This window comes from Parambassis ranga, chromosome 9 (genome assembly GCF_900634625.1).
Source record: "Parambassis ranga chromosome 9, fParRan2.1, whole genome shotgun sequence".
In the NCBI taxonomy this organism is placed as follows: Eukaryota; Metazoa; Chordata; class Actinopteri; family Ambassidae; genus Parambassis; species Parambassis ranga.
In genome coordinates this window covers 9,853,178-9,879,431 of record NC_041030.1, presented here as the reverse complement: position 1 = coordinate 9,879,431, position 26,254 = coordinate 9,853,178, and the positions used below count along the sequence as shown (strand labels likewise).

Sequence of the window (26,254 nt, the reverse complement as noted above, 5' to 3'; positions counted from 1 at the left end):
AAATATATGCATTTTTTTGCACGTTTGGAAAATGGATATCAGCTTTTTTTTGTCATTAGAGTTCCAAATTTGAAGTCTTCCAATACGTTAATAATCTACACCCTCATCAAGATAAAGAAGGAACTTGGTGGTTGTCATTTGACAGTTATATTAATGTCTCTACTGCTGGGGATCATTGTCTAGAGCTCCAAAGACAGACTATGATTCTACTTAAGAAAGGATATGCTCCATGACTCCTAGACTGAGCATGTGCACGCAGGAGGGCAGACTCTACCTTAGGCCAAAAGGTATCAAGGTTTCATCATCACTCCAGTGCTAATTACAACCTACTTTACATCACTGTTCATAAGGCACGTGCAGTCATCTTGCAATATGTAGCTCAGTTTTGCAAAGCTCTGTCTTCCAACTATCATCCTCAAAAATCTGGCATCACAACACAAGAGAAATTCCTTCCCTTCAACACCATTACCCATACAGAAGACAAAAGCATAGCTTTCCATTGCTGTGGAACATTGTCATTATGTGCAGCATCAAATACCCTAGTGTATTCACGGAGCCTTGGGACTTGCCATTTTTAATCAGGAACGGGTGGCTTTGTCTTTTCCCTGTTCCACCCAGCACTTCTGACTATCCTTGGAGGGTTTTGCACTAGATTAAGTAGTATTTTCATTTAGATTTCTCTCTACTAACTATTTATCCATCCAAGGTTTAAAGAAGGAACAATCACAGAAATTACTATTCATATTGTCAATTTATCTGAAATTATTACTTTTTAAGAGAGGAATTTCAGAGGTCAGGTGCAGTAAATTGACAACACACATGGCATAATGAGATAATCCAGAGGAAAAGCTTGCCTTGTGGCATATACGGTGACAATGAATATTGTCACCGTATATGCCGTATATTATAACAATTGAAACCACTTGAAAACCCACTAGGAGGGGAGCAGTAAAATGGTATGTATACAACAACCGAAAATACTGACTGTATTTCCATAAATAGAGTAAGCGCATTTTACCCCTGGTTATACAGTGAACATACACTGAAATCATTTTTTATAAATTTAGAAGAGTTAAGGTCAGAAACAGAAGGTATTGTACAACTGTCCTGTAACCACAGAAAACATAGCAATGTGCTGTAAAGACTGATGTCTTGTGCCTCTAGAAAAGGTTTGACCATGACCACTCTCAGAGAAGATGGATTTTCCTCGACCCTCGAGATCGTTTTTAGAGGGACAAGACAAATTTTTCAGATGTATCACACTGTGGCATCATGCTGGAGGTGAGAGGTGGTAAAGGGAGAGTGAGAGATAAATACAACAGAGGGGAAGAAGAGAGAGAGAGAGAGAGGGGAGAAGGAAAAGTGCAGCCTGCCTGCCTGCCTGGCTGACAGTTGACTCTGTTGGATGTGACTTTCACAGTCTGCTGGCGGTTTGTGTGCAAGCCATCACATCTGTGACTGGCCGTTTGATTAATGAGCCTCTCAGCTTGTCTGTGCAGTTTGAGGAGGGGCCGCGGCCTTATCCCAGGCATCACTGATTTATTCGCCTTTGGAGCAAACCTCCAAGTATCACACACACACTCACTAAAATGTAATAGTGAACATTCACGCACATACAGGCAGACACATGTACGCCCTCCATGATATGCTTACAGTATACAAGTTGATGCGGTGCAGATGCACACGCACACAGGCAGTGGAAACAGACTGAAGCACACCAGCTCGTCCCTCTCCTCCGCCACCTGCTTACGGCTAATGAAAACCTCAATGTGTCAGTCCTGTCCAGGGGTAGCGAAGACAAAACACACCATGTATAACCAAGCAGACAAAAGATGTATTCTGTCTCCACCAACACAAACTCCCATCCCTAGCTGTCAGTCAGAGAAGGGGACACACAAGGGGATCAACGAGAGAAGAAAGAAGCCCTTCCTCAATGACACATCACACTCTCCTGATTTTCAAAAGTGACAAGTCTTTTGAATTCCTGGCCTCGCAAGATGGAGAGTCTGACGATGGCTTGAGAACATTTCTTCTTGTTTCTTTGGCAGCGGCAGCCATGAAATGTCACTCTGGCTAACCTTGAAGCTCTTTTCTCCTGTGTTGTCTAATGCTTTCAAGACTAGGGCAACCAACTGCTCAAAAATGGTAACATCACACTTTAAGTCAGATAAATGAACGCAGAAATACTTCCAGGTACATAAATGTGCATTAGTGTGCACACGGTCCCCACAAAGGATGCACGTGTACATACACACGCATACACAAAGCCCCACCAACCACAAGCACACGCTCCCTCATTTCCTGAAGCGTAAAGTAAGACCATTAATCCAGACACACTGAGATCCAGCTTCTCCCCAGGTTGATCAGCGTCCGTGGAGGAAGACGAACATTCTGACATATTTGTTTTTATTTTATTCCCTGAGAAAAAGGCCTGCCATATGGCAGCGCCTGGGAACAGATGGCGATTGCCCACTTCCTGAAAGCACAAGCGTCTATCGCTGCAATTTAAGGAGCTGCTCAAGCAAGAGAATGCCACAGACTGGCATTTTTCCACAAACTGCTATTGTTATGGACCAGAGGGGTAACAGAAACGATGAGATAATGCAGAGGAAATGCTTTCGTGTTCAGTAGTTACATTGTAGCTTACCCTATTAAGATATGAAATCTTTGGGTCAATGCTAATTGTACTCCTTTACTGCCAGACAAGTGCTTAAAAAAATCTCCCATAAAATAGTACAAGGACCATCAGACTTCACAATTACTGCTGGCCTGTATATGAAGTGCCATGTTGGTTTTCAGAAAAGGTATCTGGTGCAGTACAGCCAGAACTAAGCATGAATGTCCTTGGATGGTATTAGGTCCTTATGATGGAGTGGAAGAGTGCCCTGTGACACATGAAGCTTCATCTCTCATACCTGGGTTCACCCTCATCAACCAGGTCAGAGAACCTTCTGTGACATACAGGCACAAGGAAATGGTTTCAAAAAGTCACCTTGGCAGATGACAGTTAAAATGTGACTTTTGTCTCTGGCGATACGCCATAACTTTTTCAAAGACTTGTTTTATTTTTTCTTGAATAGAAAAAGAAAAATGACATGAAAGACTATGGAGCATAGAGGCCTTGTGGCCTTGTGAGTCAAAGAAGAAAGAGGAGGGTCAGAAGTGCTGCTATTAATTCTAGCCTACAAAGTTGCTTTTGACTGTTTCGTACAAAACTAAGTTGAGGCAGAGTTACAAGTGTTCGCAAGAGAAAAAAAAGGGGATTTCAAAGGATGACCATGGACAAAAGTAGATGAGTTATCCAGTTGTAGATCACTAGCTGAAGAAAAACCATTCAGTATCAGTTGAATCACTAACGAGAGTGGCTCATAACGTGAAGTCAAAGAGTAAGACACATTTCAGTCAGCAGATCACTGCAATTAACATAAACCCTTAGAGAACAACATGTTCAAGGTGAGATGTCAAGTAACCTAGGTATGTGGTGTTATTAATTATTGCACAAAAGAAATGGTGCAAGGAACTCATGTGAAAGGATGTAGAGTAGATAAACATCAGCATGATTGAATTTACATTGTACTGAACTGCTATGGAGGTCAGCCCATGGACCTTGATTCTTGAATGCCTTTGGTGCCATAGTCCAGTAGTAGTTTCAATATTCAAGAATCAATTTAATGTGTACATAAAACTCTTTCATAAATTAAATGTATATCAGTATCTGTTGCATAGATTGAGCCAGGTAGCCAAAAATATAATTCTTTGCAAACCATGCAAACCTCTCCAATCACTTCATCCAGCATCCTTTGTACCAGTGAAAGGATGCCGGACTTAGCCAGCAAACAAGTAGGCTAAAAAGTTAGCACACGCGCATCTCATCTGTCTACTCATTCAAACAGCCAGCCTGCCAGGAAGCCAGGTCAGCCAGTCAGCCAGTCAACCCTGGGGGTCCTGCAGGAGTATTAATCAGTCTGGTTTCTGCTGAAAAGCTCAATCTGCAGATGATGGATGAGCCATCACGCTGAGGGAACTGAAGTGACAGGTGACAAAGAAGGACACACACACCTGTATAAATCCACTCTCCCTCCTGTCTGGCCCTAATGTTACACCGTCAAGGTAGCAGGGTGAAAGTGTATGTATGTGTTCGTGTGTGTATGTGTGTGTGCGTCTCAGCATGTGTCCTGCCCTGCTAATGAAGTCATCTGAACAGTGATTTAACAGCCCTGGTTTAAAAGCCTACCGCCCTTAACTCATAGCCTTGCTCCATTAGAATGTGATATAAACCCTGGGCACAATAACTGTCCTGCCACTGTAACAATATATAGGAGGCCAATGGGCCACTCTGCTAACTCACACAGTCTAGGGAGCAAAATTATTGGCTGTATACAGGAAGGAGAAGTCATTCAAGGAGACTAAAACTTATAAGACAGAAAATGTGGTTCATCACAAGGTTACAGCGATGGGTGTTCTGTACAGGCTAGAGCAGACTCAGTACATACGATATATGCTGTGGTTTATTCAGCAACTGGAGGTAGTAAAAGAGTAATTGTTGTGGGGCCTCTGTGAAAACAGCCGAAGGCCCTCCAGCCTGTGGTTATGCAGCAAGCATTATCGTTATCTGCTCTAACAAATGGATCAGTGGATCCGACATCAGTGTGCTTATCCCGTGAATGGCCTTCTATAGCTTGAGAGATATTTTTGAGTCGGAGATGGATCTGAGGAAAACTTTGACAGCTTACATGTCGCCAGCCGTGAAACTAACTTCCTACTCTGTGTGAGTGACTCAGGCAGAACCAAAGCCAACTCTCCAAATCCTCCATGAAATCTGCTCCTCTGGCCCAACAAAGAGAGGCTAATGAGGCAAATGACAGAATCTCAAACACTTTGATACTGTGAGATTAGGGTGAATTATATAACCTTTACCCCCACCCACTCCCATGCCTCCTTAAACTTTTTCTTGGTCCCTTGTCAGAATTGACTACTCTCTCTCTCTCTGTCTCTCTCCCTCGCTCTCTCTCTCTCCAGTGTCACTCACAATTTCAAACTGCAAGTCCAATATCTCTCCTTCTCCGTCTATTCCTATCTGACTTCATTTCCACATCATTCAGTTTCTATTCATGAATACCCAAACACTAATTTGGCTCAGTCAAGCAATGACAGTATCTGTTTTAACATGCAACAAAGCAGCATATACGGGAAGGAAGAATTTGCACGTGGGTATGGGAAGAGGGGGTAGAGGCACGAAGGCGACAAAGCTCGTCACAGCACAGCACAGAGCTGCGCACTTCACCCTTATTAGGCCTGTGTCCTTGGCAGATGCAGAGCTTGCCCTTTGTTAGAAAGGTGTGTGTGTGTGTTACAATGGCAGTGATTTAGAATGGATTGGGCGTAGGCGTGGAGACAAGGTGCAGTAGCCCTATAGCTCCCTGATAGCTGGCAGCGTGACAGCTGTGAATGGAGAACAGGGAACAGCCTGAAGTATTGCAATCTAATATGTGTCACATACCTGCATAAATATTTATGCCTGTTGCAGAGCAGAACAGGACTGGAGGGGGGGATAAGTAGAGGATGGGACAGGAGTAGTGGACTTGGGTGAAAAAACTTCAATCAGGTGACAACAAGATCAGAGCCAGCGAGTTTTTATCCATCCTAAACTTATTTCTGTGTCAGTCTGAAAGTCTCAAAAGTAGCCAATAATGATTACAAAAGTTCTTTCCACACTGTACTTTTCTATATGAAATACACAAATGAAAAGAACCCCAGTGAGTTCTATTTCATGAAAAAGACATATGTAACAAGTGAAGTGCTTTACCTGTTGGCTAGCAGAGTTTTGAAGGTGACCTGACTCATGCCCTGATAGGCTGGCAGCAGCCTTGGCCAGTCCCATGCCCAGTCGACCACGGCACTCTGTTGATGTATGAGGATAGCGTATTGTTAGTTATTAATCAGGGTTAATACCATCAGTGCATTACCGCTCCAGCTGGGACCCACTAACAAAGGAGGAGGGGGGTCTCCCACGCAGGCCACCGACATCAGGTGATCAATCATGTCCGCACAAGAAGGTTTTTATTCCAATAAGACAGCAATTAATTTATAAATCCATTTGGGGGGATGTAGCCATCATTTATAGAAAGATAAATCAATTTTTGGAGGGAGTCGTTACTCTTCTTGCTATGCCTTTTTTCTTTCCATCTTCAGTGGCACCCTGCCAACCCCCCCTCTCTTTCCCTTCTTCTCTCTTCCCTCTCTCTCTCTCTATCTCTTCTTCGCTCTTTTTCTTTAACGCACAAACACACACATGCATGGACAAACACACTTGCCACTATCAACATATTGGGAAAGCAAATAAAAATCAGATTGCTTTGATTGCAAAAATGTCACTCTTAACTCCAGGCTGAGTTTTATTGACAAAAAGAGGAGAACTCCACTCATTCCCATCCATCCAATCCCCCTCTGCTTCTTCCTCATAGGTGATTGATGGATGCAACTTTTTTTCCTCCTCCCTCCATTTTATTTGACAAACAACACAGGCACCTGAAGCAGAGAAGGCATTTTAATCATTCTCTTAATAGGGTGTTTCTATGCAAAGCTATGCAGCCTCTTGTGATAAGCTGAAAACAGGCCAAGTCTTAGGATTAAAATGTGTCTGTTCTTGAAAAACAATAGCAACAACATAGCCACATTATAAGGGATCACAAATGTATAAATACATCTAATCCACTTTTTTTAAATAAAAGGACATACAAGCCTATCCTGAGGACATAATTCTGTTTGTTTATTCTTCTGTGTGATGTCAACAGCATTTCCCTTGATAGTAGGAGAGAAATGAGGGGGGAAAGCTGTATTGTTTCAGCGTAGCTACCTGTAGACTTAACCCCTTTTATGGAAAAAAAGAAAATCTAACAATTAAATGAACACCATTGCTGCTGCCACTCCTGGGGATAGGTTTGGGATGAGAGGGTTCAAAGCCCCAAAAGAAGTGCACTTTAAGACTGCACCTTCCTTTAACATTACTTGTTTCTTTATGAAAAAGAAAACCTCTCTCATCTTTTCACCCTTTTCAGCTTTTTTTTTCTTCTTGCCAGCCTAGTTCCTGCTTGGAAAAGGCAGCAACCTATAGGGGATAGAAAAGCCAAGCCCCAGAAAGACCTAACAACTTCAGAGACTGCCACAGTATCCAGTTCACCAGAGACTCACACAGCACCTAACCTTCAACATTAAGTTTCTAGCCTTGCTTAAACTTAAAATGACACTGCACTAGATGTCACAAGTACACCTACACAGTACAAAGTCTAAAAACTTTGCTCACCTGAATACTCATCCTCATTATAAATGACAGAATAGGTCAACTTCCAACACTTTCAAAATGCCATACTATATATTGTCACTTGGCCATAGTATAAAGGCTGACTAAGTCCTCAGTTGATGGGCAGATGGGGTTAATAACCCACGTCCAGACTAGCCAGACCATTGTTTCTTTTTTCAAGTCTTTAACTTTAGATTTTCTTGCTGTTTGTTTGTGTGTAGGCACAGTAAGGTAGTTACCAGTGTTTATACAGTAATACAATACATCTTCTACCAGAAGAAAGCTTTGACACACCTGATCCAGCTTCTTCTTGCCAATGTGGTCAAACTCCCGGAGAGGGTTGAAACAGACAGGCTTGACATTTGTTTCAGAGCCAAGGTCAAAGTTCACCAAGTGAGGAGGATCATTTGTCAAGTCTGTGTTTCCATTCAGTTTAGTCATCAATAGCTCCTGTATTGAAGAGGTAAGGGGAGAAAGGGGAATTTTGAGCACATGAGAGCAGCCAATCTACTTTATTCTTCAGACATGAGGACAACAGAGCATTCTCAATGAGATATATATACAAAATATTGATATTTGGAACATTAATAAAGACCTCACTGAGCTTTAGTTTGACTGACCCAACTAATGCACAGACTACCCAAGATCACAGCATTTATAACAACAAGCAAATGGCTTGTAAATAATAACTCAGCAAAAAGAGATGATGTGCAATAAAGAGTAACACCAATCTACTTTCTGTAACCTTTGTTTTGGTTAGTTAGTGCAGGTATCTTGCAAGAAGTATAGTAAAAAGTAATGAGCCAGTGTAGGGCATGTCTTGATGTGTGTGTTCGTGGGCATCCTGGTGTGAATTTACTATATTCCCATCCGTCAGTTTGACATGGCCTCTCAACCTCCGCTCACTCCACCTCACCACCAGCTCGGTCTGTCCCTGACTTGCATATGTTCTTGTCTCGACCTTGGATGGGTAGAGATGCTGGAGCTGCCAGGAGAGTAACTCCGACCATTCTTGGAAATCGCATTTACTCTTTCTTAAATTGCAATGCAAAGTTGCAGCTATTTATTTATGAACTACATAAACAGCAGATAATGAAGTTGGTGGTTGTGGTTGTCCTATTCAATACTGTAAGACCATCACCCATCACGTGTATGTCAGGTGCTATCAAAGAAAGGTATGTAACATTTTTCTCTTGTACATAATCCTAATGAGAGTGCAGCTGTGGTGCAAATTAAAATTTGGATTTTCTGTATTATCTAACACCAATATCATTAGTTTATTATTAAGTGTTCATGAGTTAACACTTTAAGTCTTATCAGCCTTATCTTAAGCATTTAAGATAAGCATTTAAGATAATGCTATATATGCCTAAATGTGTTATGGAACCAGTGAAAAAAACAAATGAAATCTATACACATAACACTTTGTATGTACTACATACTTATATTTGCCCACTTACATTTAAAAGGATTTAAAAAGCCAAAAGTGCAATTACATGGTGACACTCAAACTTGGGTACTCTCTGGGCAATGGCTCCTTTTCATTGTGTCAAACTTCTAAGGTGAATTCAGCTAAAATGACCTCTGCTTAAGTAGAAAAAAGGAACACTGCTCCTTCTCAGTCAGATCTCGTCCAAATAGCTCTGTGCTGAATCTGTTAACTCCATGTGGCTCTGTCTCCTCTACATGTGGTGAGTGTATAACACAGAGAAAAATCACTGTAGGTTTGCACCCTTGAGGTCACCTGAACAACAGAAGATCAGAACAAGCAGACTGCACACAAGCAGCAGCCCTCTTCCCTCTGTCTCCCCCTCCTGAACAGCCTGCGGCCTCAGGCCAGCAGCCACCTAATTGCTGGGGAGAGCGAGTGCTTCCCTACCTCATTGCCTTGGATGATGTGATAGATCTGCCTCAGGTAGTTGCTGCCACCTGCTTTGTGGCAGACCTCCAGCAGCATCAGGCCTATTTTCTGCTCAGTCAGTTCAGCCGCAGCAACTCCTCTTTCTTTTTCTTGCTCAAATACACTAAGAGAGGAACAGAGATGGAAAGAGTATAACATGAGGGAACAAAACAAAAACACAAAACATACGACTGGAGCAAGCAGAAAAAAGAGGAAACCGTGTCATCTCATATGTGAATACCACCTCTGGCTCAGGAAGTATTTTCTTGTTTAGAGAGAATTTTGGAGCTAAAATGTGGAACCAGAAGAGTGATAATCATAAGTCAATTATGGGTAAAAATAAATGTTTTGTTTGTTTGTTTGTTTTACACCTGAAGGCAAATTAACTTAAATGTAATTCCCGCCAAGTAAAGTAATGACAAGGCACCCCTGGTCCAGATAAGTGAGAAACACAAGCATGTTATTAAATGGTGAAAAACAAAATGATTTTCACTGTTTTCATTATAATTCATGAGAAACATAGGACATTTTACCATGTGTGTTTTAAGCTTGTGTGTGTGTGTGTGTGTGTGTGTAATTGTGTGTCAAGGTCCTCAGGCATGTACAGTAACTCTGGCAGATGCCTGCATCATTTTCCTGCCCTTCCTGTATGGATGGATATCACACCACTGTCCATCACTTCTTCTCCTTCACATAAACTTCCTGTCATTGTTCTCTCACTCTCTCTTCCCCTTTGTAATTATAAGGTGGCAGAAACGCTGTCGCCTGTCAGCCAACCATTGGCTGTTTGACATTGAGAGTGGCAAAAGAAGAGGAGTCCCATCTCGTCCATATACATCGCCTCATTCTTTTGCTTGGCGGCCTGGCGGTAGTGTTGTCGGCGATGGTGGCTGTGCATCCGTGTCAGCACCTGCGCTGTATCCTTTCCTGTCCATCACTGTGCAGGTGAAGCAGATGATTGGATTCAGTCAGCGGGGTGATTAATGAGGGCCCCTCCGGATTTGGGACAGCCTATCAATCATGTCATTAGGGCCAATGTGCCCTGAAAGAGGCAGACCTCCGCCAAGGAATAACTGCATTCATCTTCATCTGTGTATGCATCCCGTCAGCCCAGCCAGGGTCACCATGATGGAGAACAATAATCTTCTCCTCTACAAATTACTTTGCAAAGACAAGGTGGGTGGCGTGGAGGGGGGTTTACAGTTGGTAAAGGAAGGGGGAAGTGGGATGACGGAACAGAGTTAGGGCTTGTACCAGGGGCAAATGCTCTTTTTGAAGGGGTATACTGTGTGTGCGTGGGTGTGTGTGCGTAAGAGGTGCCAGGTTTTTTTGGAGTTTTTTCTCTGTCTCTCTCTCTCTCTGACACTGTATTCTGATTGTTTACAAGCCAGGCGTCACTTCCCTGTGAAGGTTAGTTTAATGAATAGTAATGATCCCAGTGAATGCCTCCGACAGGTGATACATAATCACTCTTCTTTCACTTTTCCACTCAACCCCCCCTCCCTCTCACCATCCCTACACTGCCCGTCTCATCCCCTCTTCCTGTCACTATAACAGACAGCATTTCCTAGAACTGGCCGTAATCTACTCAGTGTTTTTATTTATTTCATTTTTTTTTTAAATTGTTACAGCACTGAATCATTGTTTTTATGAGGATGGATGCATCCACAGTTTGTTATGATGAAGTGAGCAACCACAGACAACATTTCTGGGAATATGATACAAAACACAAAGCCAAAGGTCACAGATCAGCCCAAAATGAAAGCTGTTTTCCCATCACTCCGTTCGGCAATCCACTCAGTCAAGCGGGATGTCCATCATTTACAATAACAAACACATCTGGGATTCATTGATTTTACTCTTAGAGCTACTCGATGAAAAATAATTTTGATGATATCATGCAAAAGAATTTCAAACTTCAATTAAAAAGTTTAATTTTTTCAGTATCAAGTCTCTAAACAGACCATCAGTCAGTTGAAAACATGGAAGGTTGGTTGGCAGACAACTGGTTTTAAAAAATGTTTTACCATAAACATCCTTAAAATTTAATAAAATGGGTCTTTATTCAATCCTGGCATGAATAGTCAATACTAACTGAATTTAATGATGGATAATGAACATATAGCCTATTCCTGAATGGACAGACTATAAAGTACTCAATCCATGCTGCTGACTGCTCACCTGTCTGAGCAGAGTTTGCGGGCCTTCTGCAGTTGTATGTGTGTCCATTTGGGTCGTTTTTCCTCCAGAGCCTGTAGCACTTTCATCACTGTGGGTTTGGGAACACCCTGTCATGGCGTAAATAAGTAAACATGTAAACATTTAATTTGTCACTACATTTGTAAAGAGTACCCTATGTTATTGTAATAAATAAATCATAGCATTCACCTTTTGTTGAATGCCTATGGCAGCCTGTAAGCACTCTGCCAGCAGAGACAGGCAGTCCTTTGCCCCACGGTCCAGAGCCAGACCACTGATCTGTTCCAGCGTTTCTGGGTCCTCCAGACCCTGGATCATGCAGCCCATCAGGGCCCAGAGCAACAGGCCCACTATGCGCAGCTGACGTGTATATTGGGACACATGTTTCTCTGCCGCTTGGAAAAGGAAGCGGATTGTGAGAGGCAAGGACGCTACTGCCATGGGCAGGTTGGTGAAAATGAAGGACAGTGCTTGAATTGCTAAGGTCGTGACAGCTGGAAGGAGAAAGAAATGTTGGAAAACAACCATAAAACATTTATCGGACATTGTGTTAAAAATGTGACACCCAGTTTCTGCATACGTTTGGAGACACTGTCCTTTCCCTTTGCATCCAGTGGTGTGTAGTTCCATTCCTTTGGTATTTTAGATAGGACACTCTCTGGCACATTGTGCTTGAACAAAACTTCATGGGTCTGCTCTGTGGCCTGCCAACCCAGCACCATGGAGACCAGGTGCATCAGGATGCTGTTGGTAGATTTGGTGACTATTGTCCGGACACCGCTGATTACTACAGGTACGGTCCGTGATGTGTCTGACAAAAATAAAGGGAAAAAGAAAAAAATTGAATATGGCTAAAGACACTATACTATACTGATACTGAAATAGCTCATCATTGAAGCCATGAACAGAGTAGCTAATTCATAAATAGATGTCAGAAGCCTTAGAGTATACTGTGTTGAATTTTACAAGCAAACCTGTTGCCTACTCAACAATAAACATGTTTTTAAGCATTTTAATAATTGGCATGCAGCACAAATTGATAGGATTCCTCAATGATTAAAACAAATATGCAGCTTTGAACATTGTACTTTAATAACTTTCTACTACATAATTGAAGATTTACAGTAGTAAAGACTTACAGACATGCCATATTGCAGTGTAAAAAGGAAGAATGATTGCTACCACAAAAGACTGGATTCATTTTTACATTATGGACATCGAGCTTTTAAACAAGCAACAGTCACATTAACATACACAACAAACATAATCAGTCAGTTTGTGCCTTCCTTTTCAAACAAGAAAAAACAGAAGCACACCTTTTGAATTTACATAGCGCTAAGGTATTCTCTTGAAATATCTACACAAGTAAAGTCAAGTCAAATTCAGATGTTTTCCATCAAACCCAGGTGGCCTGACGGTAGGAATCTTACTACCCGCTCCAGCTGCACTGTGTCTTTCATCGCTCTGCCCTTTCATATCCTGCTTATATTGATAGCAGAGCAGCTACAGCATGAAGTTGTATGGCACCCATAAACTTCCTACAGCTCTGGCAGTAAAACGAGAGGCTACAAAAGAGAGAAATAGTACTGTGGAGGCACTGGAAGTGCACCGGAATCTCCAGGGACGCTTAACAAATGTGTGACCTCAGTGCCACAGAAAAAGAGGAGAGCAGAGCAGAAAACGGTACAGCTTTTCCAAGGAGAAGCGCTATGTGGCAGGTGAGACCTAGACCTATTTTTCAAAGTCACTTGATTCTCAGACTTTATACCGCCTGCTACTGTATTGACTAGTGTATTGATTTGAGACAACCTGCTACAGTGTGATGAAACATCAGTGTAAGTGGAGAAATAGTGAGACTCTCAATGTAATCTATGAAAGTTAGCTCAGTGAACAGTTTAAATAGAAACGGGGGCACAGGGGGTATCCTGTAACCAAAATTATAATACCAAGATTTGGAACAGTTCAATAATTAAACTAATTACCCTGTGAGGATAAATGATGATTAGGTGACATTGAGAATTTCTCTCTAGCACACTCTATCTCTCTTTCGTTCATTCTCTCTGTCAAGCCCTCCCTTGCTCTGTCTCCATCCAAATTCACTTTTCCAATCACCCTAATTTATGCTACAATAATTACCACTCACCCAGGATATAAGAATCATCACAAAAAAGAGCTCCATACTCCATAGGAGTTCTGATTAAGCTCTGTATTAAAGTGTGCAGTAGAAGGAGGCAGAAAGAGTTGGGAATTAATTGCAGTGTGTGTACAGGCATATTATAGTTATCTCATGTGCACGCTATGTTGACGCTGACTTAGGAAAAATAAATATTCTTTGTGGACAGATTTACTCTTGTGTATATCTTTTCTAAAATGTTGGAAAATGTAATCAAATCTCTGAATTAGCAACATACTTTAAAGATAAAATTATTAAAATTATTATTATTGCAGTACCATGCAGATGCTTCATACAGAAGCTTGTTGCTACTTTACCTGCTAAATTGTACAGATGTTCCCAGATGTTTGCTCTCTCCAGGTATGGTTGAAGAGCTTGAGTCAAGGCCTTGGGGACATTATTTAGGCAAGAGAAAAGGTTGAACAATGCAACAATGAAGTCGTCTCCGGCCTTGCAGTCCTTTGTAGAACCATTCTCCTGGCACAAATCTAAAATAATAAATAATAATAAAAAAATCAAATAAATAAAACAGTCAGTTTAGTGAGCCACTTCTGTAAACAATACAAATGCTTGTGTGGATGTTTAAAATGTCAATAAATTCTGATATTCCAGAGCACTTCATACATATACAAACATGAAAAAGCTTAGTCATAGTACACACATTGTAACATGCAGGTGAGTGTAAAATCAGAAAATATCAACCCAATGGGGGTAGTATCAAGAAAGATGTAAAAAAAAAAAAAAAAAGTCTATCCTGTGAAATAGCATCTTGATTCCTGCGAACAAAAACACATTGGAAAATGTCAAGGCTGCCCAACCTGACACATGTTAACAGAAAGGGTGAACAAAAGGCGTTGTGGAATAGAAGGGGAAGAAAACTCCACATCTGTGTTAGATGGAAGAAAAACACACACACAAAAAAAACAGAAAAAGAAACAGATTTCAAAGCCCCTGGCTGTGGGATCCACAGAACATGGAGACAGGAAGTGAAAAGGAAGAGGTTTTGACAGGGTGTCCTTGTGGGGGCTGCTGTCTGAGCACAGGGCTGAGGATGGAGGTGTGTGTGTGTAACCCATATGGATGTCTATATATGTGTTCCGTGTGCACTTACAAGTGTGTGTGTGTTAAGTTGACAGGGGTTGCTGAGGAAAGGCCCATTGCTCCAGAGGTGGCAGACATCCAGCGGTCTGTCAGTCTGCTGTGTGGGAGATGACAGCTATTTGAATAGAAGTGTGTATGCAACACAGCAGTCAATGAGGGGGCGCTGTGATGGAGGGCAGCACGGCTTCCTTCTTGACTAATGCTGGACTATTTTAAAATGACAGGGCTAAATTAGCTGCTGCGTTACAGGGCCAGTAATATCAGCCACCATAATAACATTCAGGCAGGAAGCAGTGATTCCAATCAAGGTCTATATGAGATCTGATTTCCGCTGTTCGTGTTTTTCTGTCTTCCTCTGTTTCTCTCAAGTTCTCCCTTTCAGTCACAATCACACATGGAGCATGGACACTCAAAAGTCATCAACCAAGCTGACCTACAATCAGTCTGTTAGATGGCATTATGTGGATTACACCGGCATCTTGTTCGCTGTCTGTCTGGTAATTGGTCCTTAAGGAGAGGGTGTTCTGGATATCAGTGCTGTGGCTGCAATGGTCCACGGAAACAGGGGTGACTAACGTTAATTTCCACTTGGGGTGCTGAGGAGCATGGCAGGTTAACTAGGTGCCTTTTAATAATGATCCCATTATGGAGGAGCAGATGACTTCAGAAAAACAGATGTCAGCACGCTGGCACATCTCTGTGGAGTTTCCACCACTAATGCAGCACACAATAATTCCAATGTGTTTTTGTTTCTATGCCGATTTCTCGGTTGCTTTTTTTCTATTTTTCCTCTTTCTCTGTCTCTGGGCTTATCCAACCTTGATACATGGCCAATGCATACACCTGTTTATCTTCCGGACAACCAGTCAACCAGTCACAGGGGCCCTCTCTGCAAACCTCTATAATTGGAAGCAGACACACTCTGTGCGTGTGTGTGTGTGCGTGTGTGTACCTTTTAATTAAGAATAAGCTGTGCAAACGCAGAAACTGATACTGTAGATGCGAGGGGATGAAATTTCAAATTATTAAACAATGAAAAAGGTCATTTAGTTTGCAGGCCAGCTCTTTAAGAAGTTACTTGCTTTGATATAGCAGATTCAAGACACCAAAAATGTGCCTGAAGCACAACGCTGTTGAAAAAGCACTGTAGCAGCAACGATTTTTACATAACATGCCAGAATAATCAGCTGAGAGGTAATCTTGAAATGATTGAAGAAGGGGACATGCATTTTACTGGTTAAAATTTGTCTATTACCATCTACTCAACCATGAGATTCTTCTCATGACCACTGAGTGGTCCTAGTGATTGTTGTGTTGCATAAGCACCAAGACACTTTCCATTACACATGTAGAGGGAAGTGCAGCAGCTTCTAAGAATGTAGGCATTCAGTCAAGCTGTTCCTTCAGTCCGTCTGTTTCCTAGTTAATTACCCCGTCACCGTGATAACACGTGAGAGTCAGCGCTTCTAGCGTTGATTTACGGCAGCGTGCGGGGAGAAGCATTGCTGAGCCTCTGAGTCAGACTCAGACCGAGTGAGAGAACAAGACAGTGAGAGTTGTTATTAATGAGGTCGCTATAATGTGAATTAATGTGCGAGTGCACAACAGTCTTTAAAGGTTAGACTGTTGCCGTGTGTAGGAGAAAGGAAGGAAGGGAAAATCTTTAAAGGTCAGAGCCTGTGCTCCGCCTGGGCCTGTTGAGTGTTTATTACTGCGCTCTATTGATTTAGTGATGATGATGACCAAGGTGAAAATGATGATGATGGCAAAGATGCTGATGATAACTTCATAAAATGGAGTGCTCATCTAAGGTCTGTATAACTCACTTAGGATCTTGGAGCACAATAATTAAGTCACTGGTCAACACTTCCCACACATGTATCCTGTAGTATCCACCCCAAAAACTTGATGCATAAAATGAAAACTGACATACACTGCACATATTATCCATCAACCTATACACACACACATAAAGAAAAAAATTCTGACTCACAAGAGCTTTCCAGGAGTATTCTGGGCAGGTGACAGTCTCTGTACAGCAGCATTTGTAGTAGCAACTTGGGATTGTATCCTGGGTCAGAGGTCAGCAACCTCAATTGACAAGCCAAGGCTGCCTGGCCCATAAGGCCGTCTCTGTGAGAGATTGAAGAGAAAGAAGGACAACAAAGTTGACAGTTCTGCAGTGTCAGGTGAGTTTACACATAGCAGCCTATTTAGCAAGAGACAACAAAGAAGGCAAGAAAGCTTCAAAAGTGAAAGACAAAGAGAGAAATATTACATGATGATGATCTGGGAGGGAACAGTTAGGGAATAGCTACAATGGGAACTTCCTTCAGTGTCAGTCACTCAGACACAAGCTTAGTCTCCAAATGCCTTCACTCTCTTACTTATAGTGTGCACCGGGAAGGAATTAGCTCTAATCTTGGCCAGCTAAAAGCAAATTAACATTTGGGAGACAGCCAAATACATGAATATACAGCAGTACCCCCCTCCTACATCTTTTGTATAACCAAGAGGCTGCAGCCAGCTGTGGGTAATGAGCCGTATCCTTGGTGTGTGTGAATGTAAGAGTGTGAGTGTGTGTACACTTCAGAGCCTAGGCTTGAGGTTATGTATGTGTGAGAGCATGCTGACGTGTGTGTGCCTGCATGTTATTTTATACATCTCAATAAAATCTAATGGAAGGAGAGGACAGAGTTTGTCTGAAGAGCGAGGTGGTGGGAGTCAGCACAGGGGGTGTCTGCCCAGAAATTAACCATTCTATTTGAGCCAAAAGGCTAGAGCAGGGTGCACCCTGCTGCTTGACTGAGGAAAACTATGCCTCAATCTGACAGCACGATTTATGATGTCACTGGGACCGCAAATCCAGAAGAAATCCTCTTTTAACTGCACTGATAAATCTAACCAGCTACAGCGCAGGGTCAGCTTACAGAACCAAGACACACAGATATAGACACACACACACACACACACACACATCTGTGCAAAGGCAAGAAGAAAAATGCAGAGCATGAATGTGCACAAATGCAAAAAACACAACTTCAGATACTTTCTTTATAGCCTCTAATGCTGTATGATTTATTTGCGTCTTTTGTGGTTTTATTATTGTTTTATTTAATAACCATAACAATGGGTTTCATTTTAATGGACTGGGAAAAGATTTGGCCACAGAGGTTGGGTCCCGGATGAGAACCTGTGGATCTGGCTATGGGCCACTGGCAGGCCCCTTGGCGCCCCTTGCATGAAGGCAGGAGGTGGGAGCAAAGAAATAAAGAGGTCATAAAAATAAACTAATTTCAGCTGTCCAATACTTAGGGGCTGGAGAGCGGGAGTTAGTTTGATTTGTGCTCCATCAGCACGCAATGACATCACCTCTGGCTGTGAGGGAGATGAGAGGGGTGGAGGGTGGAGACAAGGGTAAGAGAAGTGAGTGATTGACTGCACAGCGGAGGTCACAAGAGTAACTGGACACAAATGTACAGACATACAGTATATTTGCATGCTTGCCTACATTCAGGTGCTGCTTATGCCTCGTGTGTAAAGCCCTCAACAACCATCACTATAAACAAACTCTGTGTCAGCGGCAGCGGTAGTTTATGAATTTTTTATTTTTTCTTTCTCACCTTGCATCTGTGTTATATTACCACAGGAACTGTAGCTTGAAGCCTGAGCAGCGGGTTATATATCTGCACCTACAGTACACAGCTGTAACTTACACACACGCACACTCACATATGGTCCTCTATACAGTGGGTGGAGGTGTGTCATGACGTACCTGTGTGTATGTATGTGCGTGAACATGCATGCTGTATGTGTACCTACTGTATGATGGGTGACAGATGGTATGATGGGTGTATTTTACATACCGTATGGCCTGCTCTGTGAAGAGGTCAGGGTTGATAGCATTTCGCCAGTGTAGTACAGGGTGGTGGGGCTGCTGTGGTGTGGACTCTGCTGTATTGATCATGAAAGCCCTGGAAGAATTGCGACTGAACTTGAACAAAACATCTTTAACATAAAGGTACAAATCTATTCATTGGTGTTCATACCATTTTACAGCTTCTGTTCAAGTTTAGTACAGGGCTTATATAGTGGACACAGGATACATGCAGTCAGTGGCTTTTGTTATTGGACAATCTCTGCTCACTTTTGTTATATATAATGTCATTTTTCAAAAAAACATTATTGTGCCTTGCCTTAAAAATAATGTGTGTGCCGTACTAACCTATATAGCAAAGATAAGGGCGATGTGACAATGATGAGGACTGTCAGAAGTTGGTCACACAAACTGTGGATTTGGTATGACCAGTCTGAGCCACCGGCTATTATAGTCAGCGCTGAAGAAGGGTTGGGGTGCACCAAGGCCTCGGGACTTCTACACACACTCCACATTAGTTGGTCCACGTACAGCAATAGTGCTGTAATGTCATACCTTAAACACACAGAAGGTTGAATGTTAGTAAATAGGTGAGAACAAATAAAGATCATTCACCATTACACCATGACAAGGAGCCTCTGTGATTTTTACAATTGAAAAGTGTCCAGGCTTTAGATTTCACTTTAAAAGCCATTGTTTTATGTTATACCCACCAACTTTTTTACATTTACACCCATAAATCTGTTTTCTCAATTGGTCAAGACATTCTGCTTATCATCTCTTGACTCCTCATCTTTGCTTCCCTATGGCCTGAATCTTTTAGAGACACACAGGGACAGACTGACAGACAGGAGAACTGAGCATGAGAGTACTCATGTAAATGCTATACTCATAGGAGTGCTTGAGCTTTTCTGAATAGACATCTGCTTAGCCTAACGGCACACTTTACAACAGTCTATCCTGAAACACACACATCACCAAGCAACATAAAACAGGCTTTCTGTTGACATCCTGTGGTACTAGACAAGCATACAGTACTTTATATTTGTGTGCATTCCCCACTTTATTATATCTCACAGTTTAACCTGTGCATTGCCATCAATTAGCTACTGGGCCAGCACAGAGAACAACTGATAAGCCAGTGCTGAAACTTTAAAGGTCTATATAGTGAGAGTGTTTGCAGGTATGAAACCTTATATGAAGAAGTGTGCAATTTTATCATGTATTATTATTTTGGTTGTATGCAGGTAAACGGTCCATGTGATAAGCAAACAAGGCAGAACACGCTGTCATACCCTGTCAACAGGCAAGCTAACACGTGTTTGTTAAGCAAATACCTTTAACAAAGTTGTTGGAACAGAGAGCCTTGGACTGAGTGTCTGTAATTTTGACATCTACTAGCTATACGGAAACCCTGAAAATTAGGCCAGAGTCTTAATCACTAAAGGATAGTTGGTGGTTTCTGAAAATGTAGCTAATCAAGTGAAAGAAAAGGCCAAAAAAGGACTTGTAAATGCAAAAGATGTGATCACTTTAAGCTTTAAGATTCTTTAAGCTTATTTAAACTTAACAAGTACAGTATATACAGTAGTTGTATAGTGTACCTGACTTGTGGTTGTCTCTTGTATGAAGCACGGACTCTGGCATATCTTTGCACAAGCAGCTGTAATGTCTCCGACAGCACCTGGCCAAGCACCTCTTTGGCTAACTCTGCCGGAAGGACTGCCCACAGGTCACTACGAAGCCCACACAGGAAGTAGAACCACATCTGCACTGAGAAGGAACATCGTTCGCCCTGTGTGAGAAAGTGGGAGAAGGGAGGAAAGGGGTTGCAGATGAAGACATGTTATGATATGGGCATTGACAGTGAAGAAAAAACACGGAGGGGGAGATAAAAACAGAGGGAGAGGAAGAGAAGGTGAGATAGAAAACCTGGAGGAGAAGAACGAGAGAGACACAGACAGAGGCAGATCTGTCAACACCAGGATGTCTCAGTGGTCATGCCACCTGCACTCTGCACCTGGGTTTCTTCTCCCACTGGGATTTTAGCTGGCTTTAAAGTCCTGAACTGGAGATCACATCAAGACAGGCACACACACTTGCATGCACATACACGCTTTGAGAGAGTGAAAGAGAGAAGAGGAGAAATCTGGAACTTTTTTTGAAATAAAATGAGCAAAGACAAGCAGGAGTGAGAAGAATGAAGGGCAGAAGGAGGACAGATGGAGAGAAAGAATTACAGTCCTTGTATTCTCTGTTGTTAAATATATAAAAATTGCATTTATTCTTTCACCTCTACTCGCTGAACTTCTCATCTATAACCTTCAAACTCAAATGCACACGCAGTGTGTGGCAGAGATACTGACACATCCAAAACTCTTTTACTTACATCCTCATTTGCCTCCAACTTTACCTCCTCTGTCTCATGTCTAACTTTCCCCCTTTTCTCCCTCCTGTCGCCTGTTATTTAAGTATTGGTCATTAATGGGAAATGGGACCAAGATTTTTATCCAGGCTTTGTACGCTATCCTGTGAACTCAGACAGACCTTGGAATGCAACCGAAAGCAAAAAAAAGTGCATTTGAAGTCATTCAAGTCAAACTTTATTTAACCTGCCAGGTCAACCATAGGCAAATTCCTATTAAGGACAATGATCTGGAAAGAAAGAGTATGGACTCTAGGACATGGAACTAACAACAGAATAAACTTGGAATCTGATAATGGCTTTTTTCTGATGAAATTCTTCATTTGGCTCAAACTGCTCTGAAAGCAAAATCCTGACAGGGAAGGTAGCCAAGGTCATGTTTGAAGCTGCTTTTGATCGACTTAACTGACCTCATATGTTACTATTTTACTGTAGCATATTATTTTTTTCCCCCACTAATAACAATTCATGTGTCAATACTAATGTGTAATAACAAAAAGGAATAATGCAACTGCAGAGGGGTCTATCTGCATGAAGCTGTGAAAGAGCCAAGACACGAGTTAGGGATCCTGGAGAAGGAAACCTGCAGCACACAACCACCCATACATAACAGACATCAAAAATAAAGATACATACATCTGTACACACATCCTGCTCCTGAAGCTGCTACACACCCACACGTACATACAATTGTACAGATGCACATAGGGATGCTTCAACAAAAGCACACACCTGCACACAGCAGGCCTGTCTGACACCAGTGACCCAGGGAAGGAGGGAGGAACAAAGGGAAGAAAAGGCAAAAGTGGGATAAAGTAAGAAAGAGAGATGAGGTTTAGATTGGTTTAAGGGCATAAAGGTAGGGGAGTTCCAGGGGCCCTATGCTGTTTCCAGACAGTCCCAGTGTAGGCTGCAGACTTCAGACAGCTGAATCCCTGGAGCCCCCAGGGCAGCATGGAAGCCACAGATGTTCTCAGGGAGTGTGGAGTAGAAGGCTCAGTAAGAAAGGGAGAGTGGGAGGTAAAGGTGTATTGTTGGAATAAAAGGAAGAAGCAAGAAGGCTCTAGAGAATAATTCCTAGAGTTCCTCAAAATCTACGAAACAAGCCTACCAAGAAAAATGAAATTAGGATTTCCTTTCCTTTTTACAATGAAAGGAGTAAAATAAACACCAAAAGAATACTGAAGCTTTTTGATATGCTATTTGATTGGGAGGGAAATAAATACTATTTAAACATGCATGTTACATATAAGGACATTTTACCTCATAGAATGGTTTGGGGTCAGCCCAGTGGTGACTCTCGGCATCCTGAAGAATGCAGATGGAACAAACCTGGATACAGTAGCTGGTTAGCTGTTCTTTTATGGCCTCCACTGTTTCTTGGTACTTCTGGATAGGTAGTAGGGTCAGGGGTCTAAACACAAAGGAGACAGAAGGATGTAAATTACTTAATCTATAACACACAATGTATATTAAGAAAAAAAAGGAACAAGCTCATTTGGGTTAAGAGTTCAACACGGCACAATCCTGTAATCCAGATGCATAATGAGGTGACAAACATGAGGTGGAATGATAAGATGAAAGAGCAGATGATTAATTCTAAAAGTTCAGGGTGACATTTTATATCCTTAAAATCTGCCTTGATACTATCCAGAGAGAGGAAAGGTGCAGAAGGTTTAAAACCAAACAGGCTGAATGGTGGCGAGAGAGAGAGAGAGAGCGCAAACTGCTTTATGACCTAAAGGGGCACAGTGCAAGGGCAGGTTGAGGGGTGCACAGGGCCAGAGGTGGGACAAGAGGAGCAAAGAGGGCAGCGGTGATGCCTTTAGAGGAGATATGAGGAGAGCAGAGGTTAAGGGGGTATTAGGGGGCATTAAACCTCACCAGATGCACACACAATATGGGTGTCGTTACCACCTGTCAATCATTTGCACTCTTTTTAAATCCTCTCTCTTAAACTCTGTTCTTTTACACATAAACAAGGAATCTGAGCAACACACTGTTTTAGTCAAAAGTAACTTACAGTTTTAAGATAAGAAAAAATTAACCAAGGTTGGGGTGGGGGTTTTGAAAGAATATGTTGTGAGAGGGTTCAGGCTCATAACTAAACTTCTTAACATTTGAAATTCCAGTATTCTTACGTTTTAGCTGCGGCAGGATTTGAATGCTTCAGCCTGGCATTGTAGTGCTCTAGTCGTTGGCACACATAAATGCAAGTGGCCAGCAGAGCAGGCAGGTTCTTCAGAGGTGCAGAAGATGGTACCTCTAGGGCCCTGTCCTGCAATCGGCCCAGCATGGCAAACGCTGCCCTGCCACATGCGTCCACAAAGCTCGATCGCACCCCCAGGAGAGCACTGTCCCTGCAGGCTGCTGCCAGTGGTAGTAAAGCATCCAGCTCAGCCATGATGGCTCCACAAAACTGAGAGGGAGAGAGAGCAGCCAAAGATAAGATGAGGTCTCAATAACAGAGGGAAAATCTGGCAGTAAGGGAAAAACCTGAGGAAAAAACATCAGAAAGAGCCCTCATTAGATGTAAATAATGGAACATTTGCAAGGAGTCATCGCTATGACAAGGATTCAGCATTGAGTATTACATGTGCACTTTTCTCCAACATTGTGCAAACCATCACAGATGAAAAGCTGACAGCATTCAGTGCATGAATACAGATGCCTGAAGACATGCACTCACTTGCTGCTGAGCATGCAGAGCAAGTGCTATCAGGTCAAATAAAACCTTTTACTTCTGAGAATATATCAGTACAACAGTCTGATTTTCTAACAGCATGCATCATGTTACACAAATTCAAACACAAGAGAGGAAGAAGTGAGGAGACAGACAGCAAGAAAGGTCAGGAACAGAAAGAGAATGAGAGAGACATGTAAATAACATACATTTGTGGAAATTACATAAAAATATGTTTTACAGTATGTGGTTAAATTGCATTTTTCTTGTTGTCACAATACTCCTGCTGCTTCTTGTAAATGTAAAGATAATACAAACACATATAGAAAATACAATCACTACGGATACCACCACATGTGGGTGTGTGTGTGTGTGTGTGTGTCTAAAGACCTGTATGAGGCAACTATGACACCACTGCTCCCACTGCTACTGCATGTGCTTCTTATTGACATCATGCTGGAAATAGTGAAAGATGATCATCCACGTGCCAAGGAGTCGCACACGTGTGTAAGATGAATCCAAATTTACACACCTACATAGGCATATACATGAGTTATGAACCAGGTGTATCCTTAAAATGCTGTGAATTGACATTTTCCCAGAAGCTATTAAGCCAGGTCACAGTGAAGGAAGAAAATTAGGGAAAAAAAACTATATGCCATTTTAATCAATTACTCAGTCACAGCATGCATTACTTGCTCCTAGAGTCACACTATTGCTTCATTTACTGTAGAGGGCTGACTAGGAAGTTCGACATTCTGTCACATCAGAGCTACAGTGTGTGTACACAATTGACAATCTCACAATCTCTTTACACTATTCTCTCCATAAAAGCATCCAGTGGGGGCTGGAAACAATGGCCCTTTGGACAATTAAGTCAATATCTGACTGCATGTAGTCATTAGGAGCTTAGCTTTCAAAGAAAGAAAACAGAGGCAGACACGGTGCATTCATTGCCAGTGTGATGGAGAGACCATGAAGAAGCATCTCATACACATACAGTACTGGCACACAAACACACACACACAGAGTCAGTAGATAAGTCATCCTTGTGAGCACACTCGCACAAAAACAACCCCACACGTGCGTCCATACTGAAGTCAGACTGAAACCTTAACTCACTCAGATCAAAGCCTGGAGTCCCACCAGGACTACTGCAGCAAGGTGAAGGGGATTGTATAAAGTTTTTAAGTGTTAAGGAGGGCTGTTTGTGTGTGCAGAAGGTGGAATAGGCAGACAAGTTGAGAACTGAACACATAGGTGAGGGCTTCAGTGAAGTCTGAATACCGAAAAGGTACTGCTGCTGTTATAATAGAGATCGAGCATCAAGGTTAGATGGCTGTAGTGGAACAAGGAGATTTCAATCCTAGGTTCTGACAGAAGGGCCGGTTCCAGCTAGTGAATGGAAGCTTTTTGCTTTTCATCTACTTGTCAATAAAAAAGTACACTAAGAACCCTGATGGATGAAGAGTATCACTTCAGTCTGAATATTTATGGAAATGTAGACAATGAAGCGAGTACATGTGAAAAAATGAGGATTGAGGTATGAACATATGAATATAAATGTGTGAAATATTGATTCATCATAATGCCTTTTAACCGACAATATTCAGGGTCTGTCTTGTACAGTAATTTCCTCTCAGCTCAAACACCAAGGCATGTGTCAAAAAAAGGACAGAGGGGAAATATAAATATATAATATCTTAAGGTCTTGTCTTGAATGTCTGTCGGGATCAGTGTTATTCAATGCAAATGCATGCATGTATAACCTTTGGGCTGAAAGTCTCTCATCTTTGAAGCGTTGACCTACACATAAATACGTTGTACAGGTCCTGAGCACAGACAAATTCTGACACTCGTTAGTAATAAGAGCCGCAAATACTGTCAGTGTAAAAGGGCTAGAAGAGCAGAGCGTGGGAGGAGGAGGAGGAGGAGGAGGAGGAGGAGGAGGAGGAGGAGGAGGAGGAGAGGAGGAGAGGAGAGAGGCGAGGCAGTAATGATAAGAGTCTACACCACAGTGTGTAGTGTAAAGGAGAGTAGTGGGTAGCAGAAGAGTTGAGTGGAAGATAGGGAAATGTGAGTTAGAGAAAGTTTCAGGTGGAACTCCCTGAAAAGTTGCTCAGCAATATTAAAACAGGTAAGAAAACAAAGGAAGTAAGTATGTGGCTGTCCAGCCCAAAACACAGGAGATCCTTTGTAGAGTCAGATTCTAAAGTCTGATCTCACATCAGAAACTGGTCTTCCTCTTGAGGAAAGTCAATCACAGTGTCTGCTTCACCTCTCTGCCATTTCCCAGGCCCTCTCTTCTCATCCCTTCACTCGCACTATCCCTTCTTTATCCTGCCCACAACCCTAACCTCTTTGCCTTTTGTGATATATCCCTGTATCATTAGTACACACTGTAGTATAGCCTCTGTTTCTCCCATTCGACACCTTTCTGTAACCTTCATAGAATCAGCCATGCTGCCTCTGTCTCTTGAGTCCTCCCTGAAGTAATACTTATGACTCTTCCCAAGGCCCTTTCTGACCCAAAGTGTCAATTACGTCAGAACCTATATAATTTGAGCAACAAAAATCATGACTCTCTCTGAATCTA

The 26,254-nt window shown here is 42.1% G+C and overlaps 1 protein-coding gene across 9 annotated transcripts in view; it reads right to left on the bottom strand.

Annotated features, from left to right (window-relative positions):
- kiaa0825 (KIAA0825 ortholog) overlaps positions 1–26,254 on the bottom strand; it is a 98,497-nt gene that overhangs the window by 50,743 nt on the left and 21,500 nt on the right. For all 9 annotated transcript variants that reach the window (XR_003671215.1, XR_003671216.1, XR_003671217.1 and 6 more), the window contains 13 exons: positions 23,117–23,394; positions 22,239–22,389; positions 20,155–20,345; positions 18,899–19,105; positions 18,540–18,647; positions 16,667–16,806; positions 13,890–14,060; positions 11,980–12,210; positions 11,589–11,893; positions 11,382–11,488; positions 9,180–9,324; positions 7,595–7,750; positions 5,807–5,901 (listed from right to left, as the gene is read on the bottom strand). Coding sequence is in view for 6 of the 9 variants with exons in the window: in XM_028413377.1 (XP_028269178.1) it covers positions 5,807–5,901; positions 7,595–7,750; positions 9,180–9,324; positions 11,382–11,488; positions 11,589–11,893; positions 11,980–12,210; positions 13,890–14,060; positions 16,667–16,806; positions 18,540–18,647; positions 18,899–19,105; positions 20,155–20,345; positions 22,239–22,389; positions 23,117–23,394 (2,285 nt within the window). In the remaining 3 variants the exon portion in view is untranslated. The remainder of the gene's footprint in view (positions 1–5,806; positions 5,902–7,594; positions 7,751–9,179; positions 9,325–11,381; positions 11,489–11,588; positions 11,894–11,979; positions 12,211–13,889; positions 14,061–16,666; positions 16,807–18,539; positions 18,648–18,898; positions 19,106–20,154; positions 20,346–22,238; positions 22,390–23,116; positions 23,395–26,254) is intronic.